The 26,069-nt window shown below is 46.7% G+C and overlaps 1 protein-coding gene across 2 annotated transcripts in view; it reads left to right on the forward strand.

Annotated features, from left to right (window-relative positions):
- Positions 1-25,283, forward strand: part of DPYSL2 (dihydropyrimidinase like 2) — a 52,473-nt gene extending 27,190 nt beyond the window's left edge. For both annotated transcript variants that reach the window (XM_071454836.1, XM_071454837.1), the window contains exons 4-14: positions 5,077-5,241; positions 6,020-6,081; positions 7,160-7,240; positions 8,110-8,178; positions 12,119-12,239; positions 15,354-15,510; positions 15,667-15,808; positions 15,981-16,151; positions 19,223-19,402; positions 21,376-21,541; positions 22,443-25,283. In XM_071454836.1, coding sequence (XP_071310937.1) covers positions 5,077-5,241; positions 6,020-6,081; positions 7,160-7,240; positions 8,110-8,178; positions 12,119-12,239; positions 15,354-15,510; positions 15,667-15,808; positions 15,981-16,151; positions 19,223-19,402; positions 21,376-21,541; positions 22,443-22,534 — 1,406 coding nt within the window. In that variant the 3' untranslated portion in view covers positions 22,535-25,283. The remainder of the gene's footprint in view (positions 1-5,076; positions 5,242-6,019; positions 6,082-7,159; positions 7,241-8,109; positions 8,179-12,118; positions 12,240-15,353; positions 15,511-15,666; positions 15,809-15,980; positions 16,152-19,222; positions 19,403-21,375; positions 21,542-22,442) is intronic.
- Positions 25,284-26,069: the final 786 nt, after the last annotated feature.

Raw genomic sequence — 26,069 nt, forward strand, 5'->3', positions numbered from 1 at the left:
GGGTTGTTTGCAAGCCAAGGCTTGCTCAACTGAGGCAGGATGCAAAAAAGAAAAAAAAAATGCACATGCCACAATGCCAGGAAGCTATAAAATCCATTAATCCCCACCCATGAGCACATCCATCCCAAAAGCAATCCCTTTTGTTTTCAAGGCAAGGCAAAGAGCTTGATCCAGCTCTCCCTCTGAAGCAATAATTTCTCTAGAGTTTAGCAAGGGGTCAAAAATATAAAGGCATTGCTCTTCATCTGCATTTTTTTTTAAATTTGAGAGGGATTCCAAGCATCAGAAAGAGATCATATGGAATTTTTCTGGCTCTAGTCTCAGAGTATCCTGCAGGCTGTTGGGTAATTCCCCATCTTTCTGTGCTGGATCCCTCTTGCCCATCTCCCATCTTGCTCAGGGTGCAGGTACCACCCTGCTCCAGGAAAGCTCTTCAGGAGCAGAAAGCCCCAGAGTTTGGAAAAGGGAGCCAAGATGTGATGCAAGATTTCCTAAAGCCACCATTTAAAGCTGAAATTGGCACCATTTTCAGTGGGCTGTGGAAGTGGTTTTAATGTCTGGGAGCAGCTGGATGAAGACAAGGAGGTGTTTCAGGCCAGCCTTAACTGTGGTTCAGCTTTTAGGCTGCCTTTTCTGGAATCAGTTGTTAGACTTGATCTGTGCACGTCCCTTCCAGCTCAGGGTATTCCATGATTCTGTGAATTGTGCAAAAAAGCAGTAGGAACGATCTGAACTTTGAAATTACATGTGTGGATGGGATTGTGCTGGGATCTGATTTTAGTACAGGTTTTGTGTTAGTACATGATAAGAATGTGTTAATAATGGGTGATGCAAGCACTTCTAACCTTTTTTTCCATGATTTTTCCATGCTTATGTTAAAACAACACTGCTTTATTTTCCCCATGCTTGGAGCATTTCATCCATTCCCCTAAGTTTTTGCCTTCCCCTTTCATTCCATACCCCATTATCTCCCTACCAGCATCTAAACAGTTTGGCCCATGAGACACAGAATATTCCAGCATGACTGGGTGCCAGGTTTGGTGCAGAAGAGCCACATGGATCACCCAGTGTTGTTGTCTCACTTCAGCTCATTGTCTGCCTTTAATCCTGAGCTGATTAATCTGCCCGAGGAGGAGGAGGAGCAAAGGACCCTGAGCTGAGCCGGGCAGGCAAGAAAACAGCCCTGGCTGGTGGTGGGTGGGAGCTGGAACACTGGGAAGCAGGTGCACCTTGTAAGCCTGTGTGTAATGACAGGAGAGCCAAACCAGGAATGGGAAGGGTAATTAGGAGTCTGGATGATTAGGGCTGGAGCATGTGTGTCCACAGGTGCTCAAATCCCACTGCCCTCGGAGGGAGGTTAGAACTTGGATTGTCTGGGAGAAAGACAGACTGTCCAGGTATTTTGGAATCCTGTCTGTGTTTAATAAGGAAAAAAATTAGAATATTTGTAATGTATAAAATAGTTTTTCTCATTTTTTTAAAGAATTTCCTTTGCTGGTGTAACAGCCTTGTTTGCCCTCAGCCCTGGGCTGCTGCATTTTGGGTTCTGCAGCTCAAAAGGTTAAAAGATAATCTACAGAATGTTTTCTGCTCTTAGCTGAGAAACCAGTGTAACCCTGAGCTTGGCTTTGCCCTGTGCCTTGCTGAGAATGTGTTAAATAAAGCAAAACATTTGGATTAGGCGTGAATTTCACTCAGATTCAGGGAGCCACTACAAGGCCCCCAAAGCTATTTAATTTCTTCTTTGAAGATTTCAGCACTGATGAAGTGATTCTTACATTATCTTTTCCTTTTCTTTTTTTTTTTTCTCCGTTTTTTTTTCTGTTTTTGGAACAAGCTTTTAGTTTAAAAATGAGCTGGCAACTTCCTTCTCAGACCTCAAGCGGCTGAATTCATTTGCACCGCAAAAATCAACAACAGGAAGAAAACATCTGGGCTGGGAAGCACACCAGATCAAGGCTGTGGTGGTGGAGGGAATAAAGGGGTGACAACAGCCTGTGTCACTGCAGTTTGTTTTAAGTGTGCCCTGCAGGCGTGGGGTCACCCGGGGATTGAACATTCCTGGTTCCCGAGGTGATGGAAGGAGAGATTCGGCAATGGGATGGGATTCCCAGGGAGAAGGAGCATTGTGGGGTCAGGACAGCATTGCTTTTCCCATGGGAAGCCTCCTGGGAATTCTCCAGGAGGGAGATTTGCTGTGAGCTGGGGTAGGTCAGCCCTTGTATCCATGGTCCTGGGACAGATCATCCCCAGGGGTCATCCTGGAAGCCTGGGGCTGTGGGAACGTGGTGGGATGGAGCCTCCATCAGTTTCTTGTGCTGCTCTGGAGCACGGGGACCTGAAAGAAAAAGCTTTTTGTTTTACTCTGAGCTCTTGAGCTGTGCCTGAGGGCTAGAAGAAGCTTCTCTAAGCTGCATTTCCATCTGGCCATCTCAACAGGCAGAAGCTGTTTCAGAGCTCAGTCCTTTCAAGAGCAGAAAAAGAGTCAACCTTGTCTACTCTCCTTTCCTGGGTCTGGGCTCATTTTTACTTATTTGGTCTCCTCCAAAGCCCACCTTGCATGGGGGAGATGTAGGCCATGATCTTGCGATGTGTTTGGCCCCTTTCACAGAGGATGGAAAAATCAAGGAGACTGCCATTTGTGTCTGAATTGCCTCCAGACCAGGATATGGTATTACATGCACTTTCTCCATGCCTTTTGTGCAGCATCCACTGCTCCTGCTTGCCTGCTGTGGCAGCATAGCTTCCATCCTGCCCCAGGGTCAGGTAGAGGACCCCAGCTCTTGGGCCCCTCTCCAGGGATGTCCCTGTCACCATGACTGTCTCTTGGTATGCTCTGCTGGGACCTTCCCCTGAGTCCCTTCAGACCAATTCAGTCCCAGGGTGCAAAGGCTCTCACTTACCTTGCACTCTCAGGCTGCTTTCCTGCTGAGTTCTTCCATGTGGATGTGGGGAAGTGGTCGTTCACTGATGTTTGCCTGGCAGAGCTGCTGTACAGAAAAAGTGAGCTGTGTTTTGAAGGGGCAAGGGAGTGATTTGGCTGTCAGGGAGCTATGGGGTGCTGCTACAGGAGATATTCCCAACCCCTGGAGCTGACTTCCCTGCACACTTGCACCAGCACTTCCATGCCTGACTCTTATTGCAACCAGCTGTGGTTTGGCTTTGTCAGAGAGCTGACAGAGCTCCCTTACCCCTGGTTCCACTGCCTCCAAAAAATCCCATTTGTCATCCTTGGGCAGTGCATGAAGTGAGGTGGTGATAAAGCTCTGATCCCTGACAACACAGTCATTCCTGGAACCTCCAGAGCATTCCCAGGGGCTCAGTGTTGGGCTTTGAGGACTCTCTGTTAACCCCTTGGTGCCTTCAGGCACGATTTCCCAATGCCCACAACCCATCCATCATCTTGGGGCTGATAGAGCTCTGAGAGCACCTTTAGTCTCAAGTGGAGATGGATTTATTCCTGTGATGTGTTAGAGATTAAATGGACTTTTTTTTGGCTTTTTAATTAGACATTTGTGTAAACCTGGGCTTTCTCCACATCCCATTGGAAAAGCAAAAGGAATGTTATTTTTCTCCTTGTTGTTCCTTCTACTTAAGCTAAAGATTAACTTTGACAGAGGAACAAGGGCTCTGTACTGGCCAAGAAACAATTCAGGCTGGAATTTAGTGGAAGGTTTCTGACCACTGGGGTGGTCAGATCATGGAACAGAAATTGGATGATTTTTTTAAAAACAGGTCAGTTTGTTGTCTGCTTATATTTGGGCTACTTTTTGCAGTGGTGGTGAAAAGCACATCCTTGGTGTGGTGCCAGACAAGAGGCAAATTTCCAAGTTTTCACTCATAGCATGGATTTCTGTGATGGGTACAGGGGGAACAAAGAGACCCCCAGCCACTCCTGCAGCCCTGAGCTGATGAAAGCTGCAGCTGCCAAGGCAGTAAGGATGTGCATATCATGTCCTTGCCTTGGTGTGATGCTGCCAGGGGAAAAAGCCTCTTGGAAAGCAGAAATATTCTAAGCTGTCTCCCTTTGCAAAGGGGAGAGGGTGGGCAGCGTTTTGCAGCAGGGATGTTGTTTTGGGTGAGCTCTTGGCTTTCTGCAGTGTGTACACAGCTCAGGCAGCTGAGAGGTCTCTGCTGACTTCGGTGACTGAGGCTCGTGGCAGCTCAGGAGAGCTGGGCTGCCTTTCCCAGTGTGAATCTGGTTCCTTAGGCAGTGCAAAACCAGTAAATCTTGGCTGCTGTGTCTGTGTGGGGGCAAAGCAAAGCTTTGTTCTGCCCTGGGGGTGAGTGGATCCCAGGGACTCTCTCTCTCATCCCAGCTGTGACTTAGAGCAGCCCTGATTGTCACCATAAAGTTAAAAAAAAAAATGCTGCTGGGATTTCTCTGCTGATAATTGAAGCAACTTTATATTTTTCTGTGTGTTCTAATGTAGATTCAAGCCGGACCCTCTCCTCCTCCCCAGCAGTGCTTCCCAGTTTGTGACCCCAAAATCACACAGGCTTTTCCTGTTCTCTCAGCTCAGTATTGGAGATGCTGACTTGCTTTTTTTTTTATTTCACTGTGTCTTTTGAAGAGCTCAGAGACTCCATGTGCTCAAATAAAAACCAGGAACACTGAGCCTTCAGATCCAGGTCCCTTGCATCACCCACTGAGGCTGTCCTGCAGCTGCAGCTGCCTGTGAATCCAGTTGCTGCTGGATTTGGTGTGAGGATCAAACTAAGCAGGTGCCAGAGGCAGCAGGACCTTCTCAATGTCAGAGAGATCTCTCCAACCACTAATTGTTGGTCCTGCTTCCTCCAGTCCTCTGGAAGGTGCTCCTGGTTGAGATGTGTAACACCAACAGCTGTAGTAAACAGGTTGTAATAGCATCTCATTTTCCTTCAGCTGCTGCTCCATAATTGACTTCTGTGCTGCATTCTCTAGAAACCACTGAGAAATAAATTGCAAACTTAGAAATATTTTAAGGGGAAAGAGGATGCCTTGCAGCAGCCTCTGCACAGCTGTGCTTGCTATCCTGGGCACCCAGGAAAGCTTCTGCACCAGCAATTTACCAGTGCTTTGGTTGTCGTTCCCAGTTGACCACGTGGTTCCCGAGCCTGGGACCAGTTTGCTGACGGCATTCGACCAGTGGCGAGAGTGGGCGGACAGCAAATCCTGCTGTGACTACTCCCTGCACGTGGACATCACTGAGTGGCATAAAGGTGTCCAGGAGGAGATGGAAGCTCTAGTTAAAGATCATGGTAAGCCAGGGAAGCCTTGCCCCTCCTTGTTTTTCAGGATCCCTTATTATTTAGGGCTGTCTCTCATGCAGTATTTTACTTTTATATCCCAATAAAGCTGTTTTAGGCCCATTCTGGCTCCTTGAGAAGGTTTGGGCAGTTGGGATTGCAGAGGGCTCAGGGGTTGGGGCACATTGGTGTTGCAGCACTGATTTTCCCGATGTGAATCTCCTGCTTTCCCCATGCAGAGCAGCTCCTGTGTCCAGTGAAGGTCCTTCGGGTTCATCAGTGCCCTTGATGATACCTGCAGCCATTAAAGTGCTGTAAAGAAGGGAAATAGGAGCCCTTTCCAGAGCCCAATCCAGCTCTGGATGCTAAAAGTGAAGAGCTGAGTAAAACGACCTCATAGGTTTTCCCCCTCTTTATTTACCCTTGGCATTTCATCCTCAGGCTGGAGTAATTTTCCATCCTGTTTGTAGTTTGAAAACCCAGCATTTTATGCCATAATAGGAGCTTTCCACACATGCTGGGTGAGAGCTTTTAGTGGTTCCAAAGGCTGGAGAGGAAAAGCCAGCTTAGGATCAGTCAGGGTCAGTCTGGACACGTCATAGACACAGATTTCCCGTTGTTCTCCCTGGAGGGTGAGGGGGATCAGCCATGTCTCTGCTTTTGGGCGAGATCCATTTTTGCTTTTATTTTGTTACTCAACCTCCTACAGTGAATTCATGGAATTATTGCTGGCAGCTGATCTAGGGATTGTAGTCCATGGCTTTCCTGCAATGTGCTCTCTTTCCCCCAGGTGTGAATTCCTTCTTGGTGTACATGGCTTTCAAAGATCGCTTTCAGCTCAGTGATTCTCAGGTAGGAAGGAAGGCTTTGTGTTTAATTTGTCACAAATTAGTGTTTAAGTTCAATATCCTGGGATCTGACACTCTATCCTGGTTCCAATCTTTATGTGTGTAACAGTACCTAAGATTGGCAACAGCACCCATAGCTCTGCTGTGAAGATTATATTTTTAATTAAAAATAAAACCTAACCAACAGCAAACCCTGAAAGGCCTGGCTGAGGGAAGCAATGGTAAAACTCTCATTTTGAGAGGTTGGAGGTTTTTTCCCAGCTCCTTTGGGGTAGAAGCAGTGGCAGTTCTTTGAATTGCTGCTTTATGCCTCTGCACAGGGCAGGACAGGGGATCTCTGGGCTAATTATAATTATTCTGTTTAGAAGCTAAAACTGATCCTGGTCCAGAGGTGTTTTATTGGTGGTAGAATCACTGGGACCTTAGAAAGGAATTAATTGCCCTCCAGTTTGCTGTTCTGGTGGGCACATTTGGGCACATTTAGCTGTTCAGAAGAGCAGTTTATGTTTCTGAAGGTGTGGGAGGAGAGGAATGCCTGGGAGTGTTGGTGTGTGAGTTATCTCTGAGGGCTCTGGAAACATTTTGATGAGGGAACATTGATGGCGCCAGTTGGGGGTTACCGGACCTGAGCCCTCTCAGACTGGTTGCTGGAGTGGGAAATCACACTGCTCCTACCTCCAGATACTGGATTTCCATGGAGAACATGCCCCTACCACTCAGATATAAGGGATGTTTTTCGTGCCAGGCACCAGTAAATGAGACATCAAACAGGTACAACTCTGCAAGTCCTTTAAAATCATCCAGCTGTGGGGCTTGAGTTGTTGCTGTTTCTTCCTCTCGTACTCCAAACCTGCCACTGGATAATCCTTCTTTGCCACATCAGCAGCATCCAACTGTAAAATTGGGAAATTCAGTGATAGGCATGAAAATGGTTTGCTTCTCTCCAGCAAACCACATCTTATATTGCTTAGTGCTTCTCTTTCTCTTTTCTCCTCTGCAAAATTCTGTTTTCTCTGGGGATCTGGGGTGTGGCCTCACCAACAGGTGTGTTCCTGTTGTGATGTGTGTTACCTGTCCCCCAGATTTATGAGGTCCTGAGTGTGATCCGGGACATTGGCGCCACAGCCCAAGTGCATGCTGAGAACGGTGACATCATTGCTGAGGTATGGCCTGTTTGTTCTCTGAGTTATTGGCTTCAAATGCTGGGAGGGGTTTAAATTCTGACTCCTCCTTTGCAAACTGAGAGCCACCAAAGCTTTTGAGAGCATGGCATAGTTGTACTAAGGGTGTGAGTGGGGCTGTGCAGCAGTTTTTAACTCCTTTGACACTGATGAAATAGGTTTTTGTGGCAGCTTACAGTTTGGGGTGGATATTGGGCATCTCTGCCGCTCTCCCCAAAAGTGAAAAGCTGGGTGTGACTGTCACTATGTGGAACAAATTGTTCTGCAGGAAATAAGAAGAGGGGGAGTGGGAAGAGATGTAGCCTCATACAGTACATGGGGTGCTGATGTTTGGGGTCTGTTTATCCTCCAACCAGGAGCAAGGGAGAAATGTTAATAATGTATTCAATTTAATCTTATCTCCAGCTCATTTTGTACACTGTGTCTCAAGCACCCAGAGGATTTCTATGTTCTTTGGCTGGGCAAGAGCCCACCCCAGTCCTTGAGCCCAGTTGCAGGACAATTTTTTCCATGAGTTATCATTTTGCCACATCTTATAGATGATTTTATAGACACAAATGAGTGCTGAAAGTCGAGGGGCTATGAGCCCAGTGTGAAGGGAATCCAAATAAAAGGTTTCCTTGACCTCCTGTGAACAAATCAGCAAGGTTTTGTGAGCTCTGGTTATTCTCAGCAAGGGGAGTTGGACAGGACTTTCTTGCGGGGCCCTTATGCAAAGCCCCATGTGATTTTTAACCAGCACAGATGCTCAGGATCTCACTCATGCCCCTTTCCAATAGCTGTGTGTAGTGCAAGAAAAATTCCCTGTTGCTTTAAATCTCATCCCTGCTTTTTTTTCTTCTCTGCCTTAGGAGCAGCAAAGGATCCTGGAGCTGGGGATCACAGGCCCTGAAGGGCATGTGTTGAGCAGACCTGAAGAGGTGAGAACTCCCCTGCCTTTGCATTTACCCCCTCCCAATTTGTAATATCTCTTCATTGCCATTAAGTACTTCATGTTGGGATGAATGTGGCTGGAAACAGGATTTTTTCTGCATTTGGGGTTATGTTGGTGGAATTCTGCTATTGTCCTTTCTAGGTCTAGTGTCTTGGGCTTCTCTCTTGGTCATTATTTTGTCAGACTTCCAGTGAATTAGCAGAATTTTTAAATTTATGCCCAAATCCTAACATTGTTTTAGGTACTTCCATAGCTTCCATTACTGTGATATTTGATATTTTGATGAAATTTTACCAATGGGGTGGGGGTTTTTACAGCAATGGATTAAGTGGTTTGCTGAAGGCACAGAAAATATGTCCCAGAGAGAGGAGGTCATGCTCAGGCCTTAGCGCAGCACTTTAATATAGTTACCCTTCATATTTCCCCGTGGATTTCTCCAGGGACGAGCACTCCAATCCCTCTAAGCCTTTGAAATAAATCCCAGAAGTTTTAAAGAGCCTTAAAACTTTGCCTTTGAGGTTGGTTCCCATTGCATCCTTCACTCACAGTCCTTCACTGTCTCTAAGCCGGACACCTCACTGTGGCATTCCAGGTTTGTGGGGTTCATCTGTTCTGTACATGCAGCTCTTTTTGTTCCTCCAAGATCCTGGGGCTTTGCTGCCTTCCAGATGTGGCAGCTGGGAGCTGGGGCTGTGAGATCATCCACACATGCCCCTCATGCTCACTCTGCATTTCCTCCCCTGCATTCTGACAAACAGCATCCAGAGGCAGTTCAGTAGGAAGATAAATCATTCTGTTGCCTAGGGGAAAAAAAAAAAAAGCTCCACTTGTAAGTGAATCCCCACAGAACACAAAATCTGTGTGTGGCTCCCAGAGCTGGAATCTTTTGCTTCCTGAAATTGTGAGCACTTTGCACTGAGCTTTCCAGTCAGTCATCCAATTTGTGGTTTTTTAACATATTTTTTGGCCTGCATCAGGGGAATGGGAACAGATGTTGGTGTGACACTTCACGGAGTTCAATTTGTGTTGTTTTCAAGGGAATGCTGCTCTTACCTTAAAGGATCTGGACATCAAACCAGGCAAGTTGTGTCTGGCTGTTTAAGAGCTCATCCTTCATGGAGCAGGAGCTTTAAAGTGTGAGTTGTGTGGTTCCCAGGCATGGATGGATTGTTTATCTGTGCAGGACTGTGCTCTACCTCACTGCAGGGAGGAAAAAGGCAGCCTGAGGACATGTGGCTGCTGCAGATGAGGCTCAGTGAAGCCTCTCCCTGATGTCATATGGGGCAGCCTCTGTGCAGCTGAACTCAGCTGTGCTCTGCCCAGGCTTGGGAAGCATTTGGTCCAACATTCTCTGCCTTGAAAGTCATAGGAAAAAGAGCAGGAAACGATGTCATCTGCTTCCCTCCTCCCCCTTTCTGCAGCACGGGAGTGACTCTGTGCTTTAAAAACATCCAACTTGGGCTGGCTGCTGAAAGAGGCCAGTTTCCAAGGGTGGCAGCAGATCCCTAATTCCTGTTGACTTCAGTGAAGTGGATGTTTGTTGTGTCTCTCTGAGGTGCTGTTGACACTAGAATTGGTTTTTCCTGCTGTCCTTCAGGGAATGCAAAGCCCGTCCTAAGGGTGGTTGGCATCTGACTGGACAGCTCTGTCATTCAGAACTCCATCTACAGCAAACCAGCAGGACTTGCTGAGCAAATCTAAAACTTGTATTAACTCAAAACTCCTGCTCATTTCAGGTAGAATACATCAGAGTGAAGCATTCAGGGGCTGGCCACATGCACTTGTGTCTTGGAGTGCACTCATCTGAATTCCCAGGCTGGCAGGAGGCTCAAATTGAGGCTTAAGTTTCACTGCTGACTCGGGGGTTTAGCTTTGCTCACCTCAGTGTTCAGCATGTTATTCCTGCCACAAAACAGGGCCTGAGTTAAGACAGCACCATCCCAAGTCAGCCTCACCCATCACTTTCTGGAAAACTCTCCCCCTCACAGCTCAGTTCATTCTGTGATGACTTTTCAAGCAATCCATCATTTTTTTTGTTTTTATTTCAGCCACAAAAATGCTGGAAGCACAAGCAGTTGAAATGCTCCAGGAAATGTCTGTCTTTTTTTTTTTGTTTGTTTGTTTTGTTTTGTTTTTTTTTTTTCCAAGAGAACTGCTGTGCTAGGGCTTCTAATGCATCCTGGTAATTGCAAACATTCCCCTTTGGACTACTTGTTGGGTTATTGTTATATGCCTGTCACCATAGCATCTGGGCACAAGGCAGGAATTCAGCAGCCTTGTTCAGAAAATATGCTCCTGTTGCTTCACAGTTGCTCAAATGCCTTCTGCCCAAAAGTCTGGAGGTGTGTGTTGTTTCATCTCTGCTTTGCCTGATGGGAAACTGAGGCACGGAGTGGAAATGTGGTTCCCAGGTGCTGCAGAGGCAGAGCTGTGCACAGACCCGCTCTAGTGGGGAGTTTGCAAAGGGAGGCCATGGCCTAGAAGCTCTGGCCTGTCTGAGTCCTCCCCTTGTCTCTCAGGAGGGACAACTGGGCTTTTCTTGGCTCTTCCTTTCAGCCTTTGTGAGTGCTGCTGGCTGTGACACTTTGGGTCCAACATCCTGGAACAAAACCCTCCATCACAGCCTTTCCCGTATGTCTGAGGCATCTGGGTGAGAAAATACCCCCTTGTGAGCATCCCCTGCCTGGGGCTGTAACCCTTTGAGTCCCAGAGAGTACCCTGCTGACTCTGGGGGGCTGGTTTTCTGTAAAAACTCCTGGCTGTTGTTTTCCTGGGGCATTCTGGCTGCAAACAGGGCATGAGTGCAAGTGGTGGCATTGCTGGCATGAGCAGAGCTGTTCAGGACACTTGGACATCAGCCTGGCCATGGTTCCCTAAGCTAGTGGTTCTTTTCCTCCAAGCACAGTGTTGAGAGCCAGCAGTCACAGAATCCTGGAGTGATTTGGGTTGGAAAGGACCTCAAAGCCCACTCAGTCCCACTCCTGCCATGGGCAGGGACATCTTCCACTATTCCAGGATGCTCCGAGCCCCATCCAACCTGGCCTTGGACACTTCCAGGAATGGGACACAACCTGCCTGGGCAATGTATTCTGGGACAGGTGATGATGATTTGAGGCACTTGGGCTGTGATCAGTCACTGCAGAGCAGATTTTCACAAGTGCTAAGTGTGTGCCAATGCCACCAGAGTCCGTGGAAGAGGTTCTGGGAGCCTCTTGCATTGGGGAATCTGGTGGGGGATTGCTCTGGGTTTGTTTCCTCTGTTGTTCACTTGGAAAATGTCTGTGGCATTGCTGGCAGCAGGCACAGTGAGCATCACCCAGCTGCTCAATCTGTCCCTGGATCCTTTGATTAGGATGTGTGATCCATAAAATCAGAGTGATGCCCATCACCCTGAGGCTGCAGTTACAACGTGACCCTCAGTTTGGCTGAGGTTAATTCTCTGTACACATGCAAGGAAAAGCAGTTGATTTATGGGGTGGTTCACACTCTCTCAGATCCCAAGCCAGAGATTGTAGTTGAGGGTACAATTTAGGAGGCTTGTTTGCAAATGTGGTTTACCAGAGTATGTGGTGCAGCATCTCCCTTCTGCGTGGGCTGGAGCAGGAGCAGGTCTGTTGAGTCAACATTTAGTTGCTTATTTTTGTCTAGGTTAAAGAAGGAGCTTAATCATTCTGACCCTGGGCACCTGGAGTGTTATTTTAGTTCAGGCAGAGGGGCCCTGAAGTGGCCTGGGAGAAAAGGTAGTAATGAGAGGGAACTGCAGCTTGATGTCATTTAACTGCTGTGATTACATTGTGCCTTTTCAGGCACAGAGGTGGGAAATGCCTTGTCACTCCTTGTTTTCTGGGAGAGCAGGGTCTGTAACTTCTGAGGATGAGTAGGGTGCTGTTGGGTGTCCCTGACCTGCTGCCGCCTCTGTTTCTCAGGTGGAGGCAGAGGCTGTGAACCGGGCAATAACCATTGCCAACCAGACCAACTGCCCCCTGTACATCACCAAGGTGATGAGCAAAAGTGCTGCTGATGTCATTGCTCAAGCCAGGAAAAAGGGTAAGTTATTTCCTCCTTAGCTCATGCACTTCAGCTCCTGCCAACATCAGCTTCATCCCTACAGGAAAGGTTTCTTTTTCATTTCCAACACACAAGGATTCAGTGGTTGGGTCAGAGCCAGGAGCTGCTTGTTCTGCTCAGTCCTGAACTTGTCTATTCACACTCATCCTCCCCCACCAAGCCACGTGCCTTCATGATATCACAGAGTCATTCCATGCTCTCTCCATGTAGTGAATTCCCCCAGAGATTGCAACTGGGTCCTCCTTCCAGCTGCTGTGGTTTTCCCTTGGTGCATTCTGCTGCGCTTCCTGGGGTCAGCAGTGATTCCTGATGGAGTTCTTGACTCACAAGCCCTGTTGTATTTAGCTGGAGTAGCCAAAAAGGCTCACCAGTTGTAGCTGTTGTGCTGTACTTCTTGTTTGTGGAATAGGCTTTTTATGTGGTGTAACTCATAGCCTGACATCCGTGCAGGGATGAGAATCAGCAGGCTGGGTTAGGTTTGGGAATTATGACTGCCTCTGATAACTCTGCTTGGGGATGCTGCAAGAAGCAAGACTCAGACCCCCTGTGGATGCTGCTGCTCATGTCTCTCCTCTCTGACTGAGGCTTGTGAGGGAGCTGAACTGCTCTGAGGGATGCAGGAGCTTCCCCCAGGCCCTTCCTCTGTTGCCTGGCCCTCAAGGAGTCAGGATTGCCCAAAGAGTGAGTGCTGTCTGCTGCTTTATCCTGTGACTAAACCTTTCACTTCTATTTAAAGCTGCTCAGGTTGGGTGAGTAACCAGGAGGGATGATTTACCCCCTTCTTTCCTCACAAGGCTTGGATTTAATTTTCTGCAACCTAAATAAGCCTGGATGGGTATACAAATGACATCACTTTCCATCTGGGTGTTTGATGCGAGAGGAGCTGATTTCCAGCAAACAGATTGGTGTTTGTGCATCAGCTTGGGAGTATTTTGGTCCCATGATTCCTGTAAAAGGAATTGGTGAGGAGGACTGATTTTCAAGGCTGTCTGTGAAAGCAGCTCAAGCCGTTTGGAATGAATCTTTCTCTCCCAGCTCCGTCGGAGGGGATCATCCTGAAGGAAGATGCATTGACCTAGCAATGTGGCTGTATGCTGCATCCCCCCCAAGGAAAGAACTTGATGTCATAGTGCAGTTGTATCCTGCGAGCCAGGGAAGTCTCTCTTCTCTTTTCCAGATAAAAATATTGAAGGCATGTGCCCCACAAAGGTGGAGCATCAATAGAAACACCTTCTTGCTGCACTCAGTGTCCTGAGACCACCAGCTGAAAGTGGAGTGGGGCTTTGGGATGAGGGACCACACACCTGGATCACAGAAAGCCATAAAACACAACTTGGCTTGGGTGGATGTTACCCTGCCTGTGAAAGGTGCTGGGATTGTCCCAGGTGCATGATCAACAGGGATCACTTCACTCAGCCTCCTGAGTGAGCCAAAACATGCAGTTTTCATTCAAAATGTGTTTTCTCCTTATAAAGAGAATTTGGGGTATAAATGGTGCCCCATCCTCTGTTCCTTTATTCAAATAACTCAAGTTAAATGCTGTGCAGTAACCGAGAAGGGCCACACGCACTGGTCTTGCCCTCCCAAACAATAGAGGAAACATAACCGAAGACTATCCAAGGCAAAAACAATCAATCCAAGGTTTGATTTGCTAAATGGCAAAGAACAGACATTATTTAAAGCCAGATGTTCCCAGTGGCTTTTGTATGGAGGAGATTCCCTGCAGACTCTGTCGCTGGCAGATCTGGGGCCTGAAGACATCACTCCCTGCAGAACAATATCGCTAGTGTGCTGGACCACAAGAGGCCTCCCATTAATAGCCAGCATGTGTTTGGCCTTGTTTTGATTTCAGAACCCTATTTGGGGCCAGTGATGTCAGGGAGCTTCTTCTTTTGCTCCTGGAAACTCTCTAGCAAAGGCTGTTCCTGGACCTCCTGCGTCAGCAGGTCCTGGGAGCAGCATGGAGCCAGTTAATCATCATCCTGCCTCAGCTAGTAGGCTCTGTCCCAGCTGTCTTGAGCCCCCAGAGATGTAACAGTAGCTCTGGCAATATAGTGAAAGAAATATTCTGTCTTTTCACTCTGCATGGTGAGGTGTGAGACCCTGCTGAGCAGCTCTGGTTGTCCCTCTGCCCATCTTTCCTGACTGAAGTATTTAGGGTTGGCATCTCAGCTGCCCACATCTTTGGTAGGCAGATCCAAACCCATGAATTGCTTGGGGAGGCAGGTGGGTGGGCACAGAGCAGATTTTGGCGAGGTTGCATTTGGTAAGCAGATCCCTGGGACTGCCTGCTCGTGCTGCTTTTGAAGTTGCAGCATCTGCTTGGTGTGCAGATGGTGCTGGTACACTCCAGCTTGCAGAGTATCCTGGCCTTAAGGATCTGCTGTTCCTTCATGCGGTTCCAAAACTGTTAATGAGGAGGAAGGATGCACTGGTGGTGAGCGCACTGGACAGAGTCAGGAGATGCAGTTCCATTTCCCAGTTCTGCCACAGATTTGCTGTGTGCCTTGGGGGGATCACAGAGTTCCCTTGTGTTGCATTTGTGAACCAGGAACTCTGATATTTCCCCTGTGATGGGTTTTCTTGGTATGCAAAAAAACATTCCTGCTAGGAGTTTTCTCTCACCTGGTCTATGCATAGACCCTACTCCAAGTAACCTGGTCTTGTTAGAAGGTCTTTAATTCATACTATAATTTATAAAAACTATTTTTAAAATCCTTTTTCTTGCACATCTCTTCTAGATCAGACTGAATCTCCTCACTCCCTTATAGTTGCTCTCAGGTTCTTCCAAAGTTCTTGGCTCAGGATAAATAAATAATAAAATGAATATAAACAATAAAATGAATCTTTACAGTAACCATTTCAAGAACAATTCATCAGTGCCAACCTCTGCAGTTGTGTAAAGGGTTGTGCCCATTTTGCTGCTCCCAGCTCTGGTCAGTAGCAATATCTTTATTTAATGCTTCAGAGGAAGTATCAGGCAGCCCTGCAGCATGTGTCCTTTCCCAGGAGATGCTTTCTGCCAGGAAGCCAGGCTGGAAGTGCACATTCCTTGGCGTTCACAGAAGGTTTATGTGTGTCCCTGTCCCACAGGCACCGTGGTGTATGGAGAGCCCATCACAGCCAGCCTGGGCACTGATGGATCCCATTACTGGAGCAAGAACTGGGCAAAGGCAGCAGCTTTTGTTACATCTCCACCACTGAGTCCTGACCCGACCACTCCTGATTTTCTCAACTCACTGCTGTCCTGGTGAGTAGAGCTTTCTGTGTTCAAACAACATGTGATTCATCACGAGGAAATGGGTGATAAAAGGGATGTTGCTGCCAACAAGCAAAAAGCTGTTTGACCTTCAGGAGCATTCCTGTTACCGTAAAATATCTTGAATACCTTTTGTTTTTCTTCCAGTGGAGACCTCCAAGTGACTGGCAGTGCCCACTGCACCTTCAACACTGCTCAGAAAGCTGTTGGGAAGGACAACTTCACCCTGATCCCTGAAGGAACCAATGGCACCGAGGAGAGGATGTCCATCATCTGGGATAAGGCTGTGGTAGGTCACACCTGTCATGAGTTTACATTTCAGCTGGACATTGAGAGTTGAAGGAGCTGCAGGAATGTGTTATTTTCTTGTCATGGTCTTTCCACTTGGTGTTTTTACCCCTTGGGGAGACACTGCCAGCTCTTCGCTGGCTCATGCATTGACTCCTGTGGTGTCCCCCCAGGTGACTGGCAAGATGGACGAGAACCAGTTTGTGGCTGTGACCAGCACAAACGCGGCCAAAATCTTCAACCTGTACCCGCGGAAGGGCCGCATCGCCGTGGGCTCCGATGCCGACCTGGTCATCTGGGATCCTGACAGCGTCAAGACAATCTCTGCCAAGACCCACAACATAGTAAGGATGTTCCCTACCATTGCCTACATCCTTTACCCCTCTCTTCCTCAGTGCCAGGCTGTGCTGCCAGCAACGGGAACTTGTGACAACCCCAGGGTCATTTTCCCTGTGCCTGAAGCCCTCTCTGGTCTCACTGTGGAGCTCAGTTGCGTGAGCAGGATGAGTCCATCTGAAATCACGTGGATTCCCCCTGGAGCAGAGAGCACATCTGCTCTTCCTGAGTGTTAGGTGCATAGATCTGAGCTCACAGAAAGCTCTTTAAATCCTCTAAAATATGCAAAGGCCTTGTAGGACAATGTGTTGTTTATGACATCCAGGCATGCCAGTGGTGGGAATGGGAACTGCCCCTTTTCACTGAAGTTTTATCAGCTCACGGACACTTTTTCTGGAAATCTGGCCCAGATCCAGGGTCTGAGTGGATTTATACCACCAACTGATCTGGCACATGTGTGTGGAGTCAGGATTTTCCTGGTGGTCACGCCCAAATTAGTTGGCAAAGGGCAGTACCCAAAACAACCAGACTTTCCCCTAAGCTCTTCTGCAGCTTGTCGCTGTTAGCTTCTGCAGTGGTGGCACTCTTAGGGACACTTTTGCTGAGTCCCATGCCTTACACCTGGCCCCTGCAGTTATCAAGCTGTCTCAGCCTGTGGGAATCTGCAGAATGGTTCCAGTGCAGGGGCCTGGCTAAAGTCTCTCTGTGACATTCAAGCCCTGTCTCAGAGAAAGCAGCCACTGTTTGCATTTGTTGACAACTTGTTTCGCTGCTGACTATGAACCTATGGAATCTTTCCCTGGAAAAAGAAAAAACTGCTTGTTCTTTTTCCCATGAATGCTTTCATTCACTCTGGAGCTGAAGGAGCAAAACTTTCTTCCACACTTGGATCCCTGGGCACATTCACAAGGAAACATCGTTTTTTTTAAAGGTTTGGTTCACTTCCCTGTGACTTAACTCTTTGTCATAATTGGTCACAGATGGTTTTGCTTCATCTTGCCTCTGCTAAGGCTTCTGACAGAGGAATTCCAGGAGTCTGGTCACTTCAGTCACCTTAGAGGTGCTTCCAGACTCCTTCCAATCTGGAGAGGAATGACTTAAGAAGATGGAACCCAAGGACTCACTGCTTTTAGGTGCCAGAATTCATGGTCTGAACCTGGGCTTGTACTTATGAATAGCTCAGAGAGCTGGAAGTAGTTTGGGTGGAGTGCTTGAAAGTCATTTCTATTTAGTGGCTGTTGTCTTTGGGAAATGAACTGGACTCTTTCAGTTTCCTGACACAGATCTCATAGACTTTCTCTTTTGTGGATATGCCCAAGTGCAGTCAGGATTGGTTCCATGATTTTGGCATGGATCTGGGCAAGACAAAGGAGAACCAGCTCCATTCAGGAGTATTTTTGTCTGCTGAAAGCTGCACATCCCCCAAAACCCTGACAGTGTGTCAGAGGCCCCAGCACTCAGCTGTGGCTAAAGGCTGCACCCTTAAGCTGTGCCAAGAGCATTGAGGATGAAGGGCTCTCATTCCCAAGAGTTTGAAAAGCTGAGCAATCACAACTTGTTTGCTTACAAACACATCTCTGACCTTGTCCCCTGTCATTGCTTTGCCTGTTGTACCTGGCGTCACACCTGAAGCTACATCAGGAGGAATTTCTCCATGGAAAGGGTGATTAGACATTGGAAGGGGCTGCCCAGGGAGGTTTGGAGTCCCTATCCCTGGAGGTGTCCAAGGAAGGCAGTCTGGACATGGCACTCAATGCTCTGGGCCAGTGACAAAGTGGGAATCGGGCACAGCTTGGACTCAGTGACCTTGGAGCTCTTTTCCAACCTTAATGATTCCCATAGTCTGTAATTTTTTTGGGTCTCACGATGCCTTGTGTTAGAGGAGAAACTGATACAAGTGATGCCCTTGGAGTCCAGATATCCTGGTTTGGCCAAGCAGAACACAAAAGGCCCCTTGACACAGGCACAGGGACACCCTCTGATTATGTGGCCTTGGACGATTGCTACTTTTTTAAATGTTTGAGCAACTTACGGATATTTTCCAAGAATTTGCACTGCTCTTGCCACTCTCTGGCAAGGAAACATCAGGAGCTGGAGAGGGAGGTGGTGTTGTTCTTGGAAGCAGCCTAATCCATAAGCTCCTGACCCAGCCTCCTCCTTTACCACCCCAGTTTTTTTCAGGCTGGACCTGGTTCAGACTTGGTTTAACCACTGGTCTGGCTAATTGCAAAGCTGCACTCAGGCCTGCCCATACTTATAACACACTTCAAGGGCAAACTCCATCATTAACTCGGTAAAAAAGACCTGCATTTGACTCAGAGATGGTCACTAGAGTAACAGTCCCGAAATAACATGGTTGCAGTGCATCTCATTCCAGGATGTTTCACATTTGCAGTGATTTCTTTCAAACTTGCCTTTTTCCCATGGTGTGATGTTTCCAATCCAGTTAATTGAGGATGAGTAATCCCATTAAAATAAAATAAGATTGTCCTGGCCCCCGACCCATCAACCAAAACACTGGTTTGAAATACAGATTTTTCAGAATTATTCTTTTTAGTAGGAAACTCACATAAAGCTTTCTGTGGCTTCTAAATCTGCCCCCAGCTCAACAGACATAGGTGCCTAAATATGTTTAAACAGCGAGGCTCTCATTTGAAATTGTTTTTTCTCAAAGAAGAGAAAAAACAATTTCTTCCTCAGAGAAGCTGTGGCTGCTCCATCCCTGGAAGTGTCAAAGGCCAGGTTGCATGCAGCTTGGAGCAACTGGATCTAGTGGAAAGGATCCCAACCCATGGCAGGGGGTGGAATGGGATAAACTTACAGCCCAAACCATTCTGGGATTCTTTATGAACCTTATTTCAATGGAAATTTTGCATTAATAAAGCCCTAAAGTTAGACTGATAATTTATAGCAGCCTTTGTTAAATCACAGCAAATACAGCTCAGGTAAAGACTGTTGAGTTTGCTTCCATCTGTCCTTAAAATTTTGGCAATTAGCATGGCCAGTGATTGCTAATTAAAGCCCAGCAGGCTCTGCTGGGTGAATATGTTTGCCTTATGTGCTCGTTTTCTCATTGCAGTCTCTGGAGTACAATATCTTCGAGGGCATGGAGTGCCGTGGGTCTCCCCTGGTGGTGATCAGCCAGGGCAAGATCGTGCTGGAGGATGGGAATCTCCACGTCACGGAGGGCTCTGGGAGGTACATCCCCAGGAAACCCTTCCCTGACTTTGTGTACAAGCGAATCAAAGCAAGGAGCAGGGTGAGTGTCAATGGTTGGCTGCACATTTGTTCTCTCCCTCTGACAACACTGAGTTAAAGTGCCTGGAAAACAGGTGCTGTCCCCTGGCTCAGGCCACACTGCTGTTCCCTGGATGGGAGCCACATTTATCTCATTCCTCTTTCATTTTTGCTGTTCACTTAAGTCATTACAGGAAAGTACTTTGGATTGAGCTTGGGTTTTCTGCAGGTTTTAATTTTTCTCTTGCTGAGGAGAGCCAAACTGAATATGTGTCCAGGAACCCTCGAATTTTGCCATTTTGTCAAACTACCCAGAACCCACCAGGTTTCTCCTGTCACAGAGGTCCCAGGAAAAGTTATCATTAGCATTTCTATATCAAAGCTCTCAGCAGCAATTTAGAATTGTAATTTCTTGTTACAGATATGTTATGCTGCTTTCCCTTCTGCCAGATACGATCAGATGCTCTTGTCTGGTGACTAGTGAGTCACAGGCACAGCCTACAGACTGCTTAAGAGGAACAATGTTCTATTTTTAAGAGGCTAAAATAGTTGGAAAATGATTCTGTAAAATGCACCCATTCAAAACTGAACCTGTCTTTTGATATGCCTGAATTTGCCTGACAAGGGAGATGACACTGAACTCAGTTGCTGAGAATTGAAGGAGTTTATTTATAGATGAAATAATTTCTGGGGAGAAATTATTTTGCTGTTTGAAATGTTGCCTTCTGCTGGACAACTCCTGATCTTTGTTGGTTCTGCTGGGCGCAAGTGATCCTCCCATTCCTTGCAAATCATCTTTCTTTGATTGTTCTTTTGAAGAAATTGCAAGTTATCAAAATTACAACCTGGCATCATTTAGCCCCATGGAGAACAGATCCCTGTTCCTGGGATCAGGAACTGTGTCCTCCCACAGAAATACATGTCTGACCTATAAATCCAATTGGGCAGCATCTCAACTGGAATAATTGTATTTATCCCAATCTGCAGCTCCAGGGCTGGCCATTGAAGCCAGCCTGGCTCCTCTGGGCTGCCCTGCTGGTCTCAGCACTGCTTGGCTTTTTGGGGATGAGTAATAAGGTGCATTTGAGACCTGTCAGGAGCCTTTAATCCAGTGGCACATAGGTTGGAATCATTAAAGGACAGCACCTTTGGGGCAGGGGACAGACTGGCTGGAGCCACAGCACATTCCATGTCACATATGAATTAGTAGGCATCTTGTCCTGCACAGAAATCTAGAGCCAAAGTAGGAACATATGCTTTTCCCAACTCACAGTACTGCACAGCAAGGATGATCTAAAAGTGGGGGTTTTTGGGAGTGCAGAGCAGCCAAAAGTCCATATTGCCAAGGAGCCTTGGGGTGCCCACAGACTCAGGGCACCTCAGCTCTTCATCATGGAAAGTGTTGAGCTGCACAAACACTGGTTTTAGCTTGTAGGAAAATAGTTGTTTGCTGCAAAACTGTTTGGGTTGGACAGAGACACAGATATATTTATATAGATAGATTTATAGAGATATGGATACAAAATAGGAATAGATGTAGATGCAATACCGATATACATATAAACATATATATATATATATATATATATATAGATATAATAGAGATATACAATAGATATAGATATAATGCAGATATAGAGCTACGTATTAAATAGAAATAGACATGATATAGATGTAAGTATAATACAAATATAAATATGTTACAGATATAAATATATAGATATATAGATATAGATATGGATATAATATAGATGTAAAATAGATATAGATAAAATCTAGATATAGATACAAAATAAATGTAGATAGAGAGCAGCTCCCCAGGGATGAGTACAGAAGAGATGCTGTGTGCTTTCAAATTTTCTTACCAACAACCAATCCCGAAATGTGTGTCACTGGCTGAGCCACATCTGAGCAGCTGTTGGGCTGTGTTGTGGCTGTGTTTTAAGGTTGCGTTGTAGCTGTGTTTTGAGGCAGTGTTGCCCTCTCTCCCTGCAGCTGGCTGAGCTGCGGGGGGTGCCCCGAGGCCTCTACGACGGCCCAGTCTGTGAGGTGTCGGTGACACCCAAAACGGTCACGCCAGCGTCCTCAGCCAAGACCTCTCCTGCCAAACAGCAGGCACCGCCCGTGAGGAACCTGCACCAGTCTGGGTTCAGCTTGTCTGGTATGTGATTTTGGGAGTGATTTATTGCTGAGTGATTTAATGCACTGAAATCGCGGCTGGTTTGTGCTCCCATGCTCTGAGTTCATTCTCCTGGGATAGGGATGGAATGAGAGAGGCTGTGGGGGGATTTTAGCTGTGAGCTTTTCCCTTTAGGGAGGAAGAAGAGTAGTACAGGAGCTGTCCTAAATTCCTGCTTCTTCTCATGATGTCACATAAATGCTCCAATGTATTCTGGGCTCAGTCCTTGGCTGGCTGTCTAGAGAGGGCAGATCATAGAATCCTGGAATAGTGTGGGTGGGAAGAGTCTTAAAGCCCATTCATTCCCACCCCCTGCCATGAGCAGGGACATCTTCCACTATCCCACTACCCTCACAGGGAGGAATTTCTTCCCAATATCTCATCTAACCGCCCTCCTTCAGCTTGAGACCATTCCAACTGTGTTTAGAAATGGGTATTTTCTGGTTTTAAGAGGCTATAGCAAAAAACCCTTTTTTTTTTTTTTTTACGATGACACAAGCTTCAGGAGAACTTTGCCAGCTGAGAGCAGCTCTGGATCTGGGATGTGATTTCTGGAAGATTTGATTTCTCAGCTGGTCCTTCAGTTGCAAGAAGGGCGGACTATAGAAAGGGATAGTAAAGCTGGCTAAGAGATAATCATTCATCCAGCTTTTACCTGTGCAGGGCTGGGTGCTTCAGGTGCTCAGAGCAGAACAGGTTTCAGCAGAATTAAGGCAGTGTTGGGCCAGTGAAGGCTTTTCCTCCAAAGACAGAATCACAGAATGGTTTAGGCTGGAAAAGCCTTCTAAGAGCAAATCCAGTCATTAAGGCAGCATCAAAGTGCTACACCCACATGGATTTTAAACGCTGGCAGAGTTGGTGACTCCTCCTCTCTCTCCTACAGGAGCACAGATCGATGACAACATCCCACGCCGCACGACCCAGCGCATTGTGGCCCCGCCGGGTGGCCGTGCCAACATCACCAGCTTGGGCTAAGGACCAAACCCTCCTGTGCCCACCGGGTACACCTTGGGGGGACTGGGGCACCTGGAGATCCTTTTTGATTCTTTTAGAGCCTGTGACAGTTACTGCGGGCACCCAGTGTGGGGAGGGGCTGAAATAAAAGCACCTCTTTCAGTCCCCTCAGGTTCCTTCCTCATCTTCACCAACCCCTCGCACTTCCCCCCCCTCAGCCCCTTACACATTTAAAGAAATAAACCGTGTTTTGACACCTCTGACATGAAAGAGTAAATGTAAAGAGGGTATTTGAGATACATGGTCTCTGTCCTATTCAGCATCTTTCTTTTAGTAAAGGAAGGATAAAGTGAATTTCCCAGGAGCTGCCTTCAAGACACACACACACAAAAAAAGGAAAGAAATAAAAATAAATGCATAGAAAAAGCTTTTTTTTTTTTTTTTAATATCAAGCAGAAGAGTAGTTCAAGGGTTTTAAACTGGATATTCTGTAGGGTTCTGTGTTCCAACAGAATTAGCTAGGCAAGCACTAAGGACCAGGAATCCCAGCCTGTGTGTGGCCATTTTCCACCACCAGCGCTGAGGTCACTAGATGCTGCCAGGAGAGAGAAACAGGACCCAGCACTAGGAATGGCAGAGAACATCACCCCAGCCAGTGGCTGAGCCAGAATCCTTGGGGACTTCCATTCTGTTCAGTTGGTTTTTCCTTGGTTTCTTTTTTTCTCCTGGATTTTGCTGCAAATTAGGTCCTTGAGGAAACTTTTTTTTTTAATGTTTGTGTGTGTGTTTTCAATATGTTTGTATTATTGTGTTTAAGAAGCCTTATCTGAGAACTGGGAATCTCCCTGTTCTTCCCGAACCTCATCCAAGTCACAGACTCCTGTCAGTGTCACTGCCACTGCCACCCTGGTACTTCAGGTGTCCCTTAGTTGCATTTTCCAGACATTTCTTGTCATGTAGCTGCAGTAAGGGCATGGAGCAGGTCCGTAGGATCTTCAGTCCATCAGGTCTTGAGCTGGTGCAAACAGAGGAGCTGGACACCATCTGAACTGCTGGGATGGAGTATCTGGAAGAGTTTGTAGCAGTTAGTTTTTCTTCTGTTCCTGAAGGTGGGTATGGACAGGCAGGGAGCTGTGGGCAAAGAGCAACACGTTGCTTGAAAGATTTTTGTAGCAGAAACTCCCTCCCTGGCCATCAAGGAGAGGTTATTTAAAGCTTTGAGGGCTTATCTTCAGCTCTCAAAAGGCAGTCAGGGAGTGTGTGCTGAGCACCTGTGGCAATTCCAGTCCAGGCCCAGCTGCTGTAACTGGGAGCTGGCTGGGTCCCCAGCAGCTGAGAATCTCTTGTACAAATGTCACAGCTATCCAGCCCTGCAGGAATCCTGCACATCCCCATGGGAAGGCCTGGCTGTTCCCCACCCAGCCTCACATGCCTAGGATTTGAGACACCATCAGTGGTCCTTAAAGGAATGCCTCAGCTTTGGGGCAGCCAGCAGGGTCTGGGTGTTTAACCACCCTCTGGGATTGAAGGTCTGGTGGCTCTGGGACTGGAGGCTTCTTGTTTTTGGGACATGGAGGATAAACCTGCACCATCAGATCCCCACTTATGCATAGCTGGAGGGCTCAGCAGTCCCAAGACTTGTCTTAGCACAGAGAGCTTTTATTACCACAGTGTTGCCTCCACTGTCTGCCCGCCCTGGCATTTGGCTGCATCTTCTGCTCCCTCTTCTCTTTGTGCTTTGCCAACCTCCATCAACCTTGTTTTTCCATAGTTGTATTTTCTTAAATGGTGTTTACAGGTTCTTTTAGGAAAAAAACATATATATATATATATATATATATATATATATATATATATATATAGAAGGCTTTCAAGATATTAGTACCAAATTTGTTGTTATGAGGTATGAATGCTGGGATCTGCAAAGTGTCTGGAAGCCACTTAGCTACCCAAACCCTCCCAGCTGCAGCACCTAAACTCTTTAGGCCACTTTGAACACGAAAGTTAAGAAAAACTTTGCCATATTCGTCCATGCATTTTGCATTTAGGTTCAACTCCTGGGTCTTCTAGTTTTGCATAAAGAGTTTGCACTTTGTTTGTTAAGTAATCCACGAACTTAATATATATATTGCAGCTATTTTCATTTTTAAATTTTTTTCTTTGTCACCTGTATGTTAAAATCAATTTGAACGAGTTGGGGAAAAAAAAAAAAGAATTGTGGATCTGTTTCAGTTCTACGAAACACTTGCGGCTCTTCAGTATTCACTTAAGTCTTCCTTTTTTTTTTCCTTCACTGACTCACGATAACTTGTTAAATTTAAATTTGTTCTTGAAAAGGAAAGAAAAAAAAACCACAAAAAAAAGTTTTTTGCAGGCTATGTAAGCATGTTTTTTCTGTGAGAGCTCGTCCGCTTTGTGTCTGTTTAATGAATGTCATATGTAAATGCTAAAAAAAAGATGATGACTTAATTAATTAATTAATTAACCGCAGTGACTTGAAGCTCTAAAAATAATAAAAGAAAAAAGTAGGATTTAATACTAGCTGGATTTAACCCTTGGATTTGTGATTGTGAACCATGAGTGGAGGAGCTGTAAGTGCTAAAGCTGATCATGTGTGTAGACAAAGAGGAGTACTGATATTTGACCATTGTCTCAATGGCAAAAACAACCCCCCCATCCCAACCCCAAGTCTTGTGTTTTATTCCTTAAGAACTCTGTGTTATATTACCATGGGAACTCCTAATAAAGACAAAATGTTGTTGTTCCAGTAGGTGCACCTGTGTCTCAAGGCGCTGTGTGTTGTGTGTCACTGCGTTCTGGGCTGTTGCCTTCAGCAGGGACAAACAGCCCTGAAAAGCAGGCAGGGGTGGGCTGATGTGAAGATGTGCAGGGGCACAGCTGGAGAGGAACTCCCATGGTGATGGTAAAGACGAATTGATGGGCCACAGAGTCATTTCCTTTGGAGAAAGTGAGCTGTGACTGAGGGCACTTGGTTTAAAACAGCATTTGGCAAAGCAGAGACAGTTGTCTGAAAAATCCTGGCTCTGCATTGCACGGATCATTGCTGGAATGTGAGCAAAAGCCCCTATAAGTATCGGCATAGCTCTCAGCCCCTCAGTGTGGATCTGCTTGGACCTTCTGCCAGCCAAGGAATGGGAAAAAAAGCACAGTTGTACATAGCAGCTGAGTGGGGAGAGTTGGAGCTGGCTGGAACAACTCCAGTGCAACGTGGGGTGGTGGTGCTTGGGATTTACAGCAAAAACACCAGTGGAACTTGGGGTGGTGATGGTTGGATTTCACTGTCACAGGGACAAGCATCCCTGTCAGCTGCTCAGAATATTGGATGTTGCATTCCTACACCCACCAGCTCAGCCCTCTGGGGGATCTTCACCCAAATCTGAGCACAGCTGAAGTTTGTGACTGACTTTGTGAGGAGTTTTAGCTCTTGTTCCTCATCTGAACAAATGCAAATGTTGGGGCACTCTGTGCAATGCATTGAGCTTCCTCCACACAACTTTAAACCTGGCACCCCACAGAGTGGCTTTTCCTTATTCTG

This window comes from Agelaius tricolor, unplaced genomic scaffold (assembly GCF_023055355.1).
Source record: "Agelaius tricolor isolate 1412-34295 unplaced genomic scaffold, bAgeTri1.0.p SCAF_41, whole genome shotgun sequence".
NCBI classification, from domain to species: Eukaryota; Metazoa; Chordata; class Aves; order Passeriformes; family Icteridae; genus Agelaius; species Agelaius tricolor.